This window comes from Rhinoraja longicauda, chromosome 34 (assembly GCF_053455715.1).
Source record: "Rhinoraja longicauda isolate Sanriku21f chromosome 34, sRhiLon1.1, whole genome shotgun sequence".
NCBI classification, from domain to species: domain Eukaryota; kingdom Metazoa; phylum Chordata; class Chondrichthyes; order Rajiformes; family Arhynchobatidae; genus Rhinoraja; species Rhinoraja longicauda.
The window spans coordinates 2,734,238-2,739,288 of record NC_135986.1 but is presented as its reverse complement, the minus strand read 5'-3'; the positions used below and the strand labels follow the sequence as shown (position 1 = coordinate 2,739,288).

Sequence of the window (5,051 nt, the reverse complement as noted above, 5' to 3'; positions counted from 1 at the left end):
GCCTCCTCCTGCACCTATTGTCTATCTGCAGTTCTTTGTTTCAATGTTTGTTGACATTAAAAGGTTGAGTGATCATTATCAATTTCTCTTGAGTCTGAAGAAGGGTCTCGACCCGAAACGTCACCCATTCCTTCTCTCCGGAGATGCTGCCCGACCTGCTGAGTTACTCCGTTTACTCCAGCTTTTTGTGTCTATCTTCGCCCTCCCCCACCACTGTTCTCTCATAGAATAACACTATAAATAATGCCCCTCCTCACCGCCCCCCCACAGCGTGGCGCTCCCTCCTCACGGCCCCCCCCTCCACAGCGCGGCCCTCCCTCCTCACCGCCCCCCCTCCACAGCGCGGCGCTCCCTCCTCACCGCCCCCCCCTCCACAGCGCGGCACTCCCTCCTCACCGCCCCCCCACCCACAGCGCGGCCCTCCCTCCTCACCGCCCCCCCTCCACAGCACGGCCCTCCCTCCTCACCGCCCCCCCCATCACAGCGCGGCCCTCCCTCACCCCCCCCCCCCCACAGCGCGACGCTCCCTCACCCCCGCCCCCCCCTCCACAGCGCGGAGAGGAATAACAGGTGTCAAAGGTTGACTATTGTTTTTGAACCGACTTTCTCTGTGTACTACAGTACATTATTCGTCCAAAACAAATATCTCTTCTAAGCGAGGTTATGAAGTGATTATTTTTTTCTTTGGTTACTCACCAGCTAGATTGAACAATTACTGAGTTACACTTTAACCATTAGCAGCATCAGTCGTCAGTGAAAGTGGGTGAGGCACGCCCAATGTTCAGCCAAGGTTGTGCAACTAGACAACCAGGCCACGGCCAATCTCACCGACCATCTGCAGCTGAGGGATGGCACGAACGAGACAGAAGGCGAGGGAGAGAGAGAGAGAGAGAGAGGAGAAGGGGGGGGGGGGAGGAAGGTGAAGGTGGAGAGAGAGGAGCAGGAAGGGGAGGAGAAATGGGGAGAGAGGAGAAATGGGGAGAGAGAGAGAGAGAGAGAGAGAGAGAGAGAGAGAGAGAGAGAGAGAGAGAGAGAGGGAAATGGGAGAGAGTAAGAGAGACAGAGACACAGAGAGAGGACGGAGAGGGAGAGGGGGAGAGAGAGAGGGGGAGAGGAAGAGGGAGAAAAAAAGTGGGTAGGGGAGTAAGGGACAAAAAGAGAGAGTAACAGTGTAGAATTGTTTGCCCCTCCCTCTGTGCTCCCTCTTCACATGACCCAAAACGTCGTCTGTCCATTTCCCTCCGTAGATGCTGCCCGACCCACTGAGTTCTTCCAGCACTTTGCTTTTTTGACTGAGGCCACACGGGCTGCTGACCTTCACCTTGAACCCCGTGACCAGGGGGGGAGCGGATGGAAATGCCCCCTGACCTCTTGCCTCTCTCATCTCTGTCCTCCACACTCTCTCCGATCTCTCACCCCTTCACTCCTCTGACCCCTCTCCCCTTGACATCTCTCCTCTTTACTGTCTATGACCTCTGACCTTTGCACTTTCTGCTCTCTACCCTCTGACCTCTCCTCTCACTGCTTACTGACCTCTCTACCCCTTGGACATTTCTCCTCTCTCCCCTGACCTCTTGTTTTTACCCTCCCTACCCCCTGACCTCTCTTTCCACCTCTGACCTTTCCACCCTCTCTACCTTCTGACCTCTGTACCCCATAACTTGTTACCTTTCAACCCTGCCCTCTCTCCTCTGACCTCTGCCCTCACCACCCACCCTGTCCTCTGACCTCTGCCCTTTCTGACTGCCCTCCATCCTATCTGACCTCTGCCCTCTCCACCCTCTCTGACCTCTGCCTATCCATCCTCTCTGACCTCTGCCCTCTCCATCCTCTCTGACCTCTACCTTCGCTGACCTCTGCACCCTCTCTGACTTCTCTGCCCTCCATGACCTCTGCCCGCACTGACCTCCACCCTCTCTGACCTCATCCCTCCCTGACCTCTTCCCTCTCCCCCCATAGGTGCATTTGACCTCTGCCCTCCCTGACTTCTGCCCTCTCTGCCTGCAGGTGCATGTGACCTCTGCCCTCACCACCCACCCTGACCTCTGCCCTTTCTACTGCCCTCCATCCTCTCTGACCTCTCCATCCTCTCTGACCTCTGCCCCTCCATCCTCTCCATCTGCCCTCTCTATCCTTTCTGACCTCTACCTTCCCTGACCTCTGCCCTCTCCACCCTCTCTGACTTCTCTGCCCTCTCTGACCTCTGCCCTCCCTGACCTCCACCCTCTCTGACCTCTTCACTCCCTGACCTCTGCCCTCTCCCCCGCAGGTGCATTTGACCTCTGCCCTCCCTGACCGCTGCCCTCTCCCCCCACAGGTACATTTGACCTCTGCCCTCCCTGACCTCTGCCCTCTCTGCCCGCAGGTGCGTGTGACCTCTACCCCCCGCCCGCCGTGCCGCGCTGCCCCCTGCTGGGCGATGCTTGCCGCCGGCGGCCGGCGCTAGAAGATGTTGGAGAATGGGTCGGAGGCGGCGTTTGGGAACGGCTCGGGCCGGGAGCCGGGGCGGCTGGGCCCCACGGGCTCCTGCAACAATGACGAGTCGTACAAGTACGTCTTCCTGCCGGTGTGCTACACCTACACCTGCGTGCTCAGCCTGGCCCTCAACTCCATCATCCTCTGCAGCATCCTGAAACGCCGCAAGGAGTGGAACTGCTCGCTGATCTACATGTTCAACCTGGCCCTGACGGACTTCATGTACGGCCTCTCCCTGCCCGTCCTCATCGCCAGCTACATCATGCACGACGTCTGGGTCTTCGGCGACTTCACCTGCCGCCTGGTCCGCTTCCTCTTCTACTTCAACCTCTACTGCAGCATCTCCTTCCTCACCTGCATCAGCTTCCACCGCTACCTGGGCATCTGCCACCCCATGAGGACCATCACCATGGAGACCAAGAAGACGGCACGCCTGGTGTGCGTGCTGGTCTGGCTGGTGGTGCTAGGCCTCACCAGCCCCATCTTCCACTTCGCGAAGACGGCCGACAGTCACAACGCCACCAACTGCTGGGATGATGCCCTGGACACCGAGTACCCCCACTACGTCCCGTATGGCATCATCCTCCACTCCGTTGGCTTCTTCCTGCCCTTCTCCATCATCGCCTGGTGCTACTCCCGCGTGATCAAGACCATCTTCAAGACCATCAACAACCAGGAGTTCAAGTCGGCCGCCCCGGGGCTGGAGAAGAGGCGCAAGTCCATCAAGACCATTCTCACCATCACCCTGCTCTTCGCCCTCTGCTTCCTGCCCTTCCACATCACCAAGACCATCTTCCTCATCAACAAGGCCGTGCCCAACGTGGCCTGCACCACCAAGCGGGTGATCACCATCTGCTACAAGGTCACCCGCCCGCTGGCCAGCTTCAACGCCTGGCTCAACGCCCTCCTCTACTTCCTCACCAAGGACAAGTGGCCCCAGAACTGCCTGAAGCCCAAGAAGAACGACGACTCCAAGTCCTCGTGGAACATCTTCAAGCCCTTCAACCACCTGACGTCGCCGGCCTGAGACGGGCCTGTGGAGGAGAACGCTGTTGGTTCCCCCAGTCCCCTCGACCCCCCCCCCCCCCCCCACGTCCCTCAGCTTCCCCTCACGAGAATAGGCGGCTGGTGGACTCCCATTTCCTCATTCCCTGTCTCTCAACTTCCCCTCATGAGGATGGGTGGCTGGTGGGCTCCCATTTCCTCATCCCTCACCCTCAACCCCCCCCCGAGGTCGTGACCTCCTCTCGAGTGGTTCCACGCCTTCCCCCAACTCCCCCCATCCCATCAAACACCCCTCACCTCTTCATACATGAAGACTTGACTTTGTGGAACTGACCCTCTCCGCCATATCTCGGCGAAACGGTCGGGGCGAGCCGCCAAGTGCGGTCTTGTCGGGATGCGGGTCATCAAACGGCGGGAAGAAGGAGGAGGCGGTTTCGAGGACTCCTCAAGCCGAGGGCAGATCCCTGGACCTGCGACCCTCCCCTGCCCACCCCCCCACGCTTCTAACCCTCGCCCTCCCCCCTCCCGACACATTACCAGAGCACCACGAGGCTTGGCACAACCGAGAGAAGGTCACAAACCGAACCGAACCTCTGCCAATGGAGTTGTGCAGAAGAGGTTGGAGCACCGCCATTTTCCTGTCCCACCGTGTGAGCTGAGGTGCGGTGGGGTGCAGGAGGGACTATCTGTGGATGGTTGGCCACCCCCGCGGAAGACATGGCGATGATCTGCTCTCCTTCGTGGGTGTTCGTTAGTTGACCTTGATCTCAGAAGGACTTGGTTTTGTCCCTCCACTGATCTCATCCACCCTTATTTTCAGAGGGAGACCTCGTTGGGCTTCCCCCTCCTGAGAGGACGTACTAAGTCCTCGCTCCAAAGGCGGCATCTTCGGGAGGTCCAGCCCTCCCTTGGGAAGTCCATCTGGGACCGTCTGGCATTGGAGACTCTGTGTTGGGGTCTTGCCACTCTTCCCCCCCCCCCATTGACATTGTGACTCTGATAAGAGAGAGGGGGAGACGATGAGCAGATCCTACGACTCCTGGCTCATCGTTACGAGGAAGAGCAGGAGGTCAACCCTTATTGCCTCTCATCTCCTCGTCCGGTTGTGGTTTATATCTTCCTTCAACCCAACGGCACATTGAAGACAGACACAAAACGCCGGAGTAACTCAGCGGGACAGGCGGCAACTCCGGAGAGAAGTTTCGGGTCGAGACCTTTCTCTAGACTGCTTACCTTCCAATACAGAGGGGGGTTGGGGAGGGAGGGGTAGCGTTAAAACCTGACTTGGAGCATTAAATGTTCCCTACATCCGTAGCAGGTTTAGACGGACTTCTGCTCAATGGAGCTCGATCTGTTTTGATTTCTGAAACACCTACAGTGTGGAGTTGTGATTGTCACACCCCGGGTGGCAAATGTACAATAATAATGGATGGCATTAAATGTTATATAAAGAGAGATGTTTAGCGCTCACTGCTTGCCGTATCTCATTCCTTCTCCTGCCCTCTCTTCATTTCCCACGAGGTTGATTTGCAGGCACAACCAGAAGAGGCTCCACAAATCAAGGACCAGTC

The 5,051-nt window shown here is 57.9% G+C and overlaps 1 protein-coding gene across 1 annotated transcript; it reads left to right on the top strand.

The window, feature by feature from the left end:
- Positions 1 to 2,449: 2,449 nt before the first annotated feature.
- Positions 2,450 to 3,502, top strand: LOC144609509 (P2Y purinoceptor 3-like). Its single transcript, XM_078427997.1, has one exon. It carries the CDS (start codon positions 2,450 to 2,452, stop codon positions 3,500 to 3,502), a length of 1,053 nt encoding a protein of 350 aa, XP_078284123.1.
- Positions 3,503 to 5,051: the final 1,549 nt, after the last annotated feature.

Bases quoted from the DNA above. Each gene is read 5' to 3' on its own strand.
- LOC144609509 (XM_078427997.1), top strand. From the start codon at position 2,450: ATGTTGGAGAATGGGTCGGAGGCGGCGTTTGGGAACGGCTCGGGCCGG.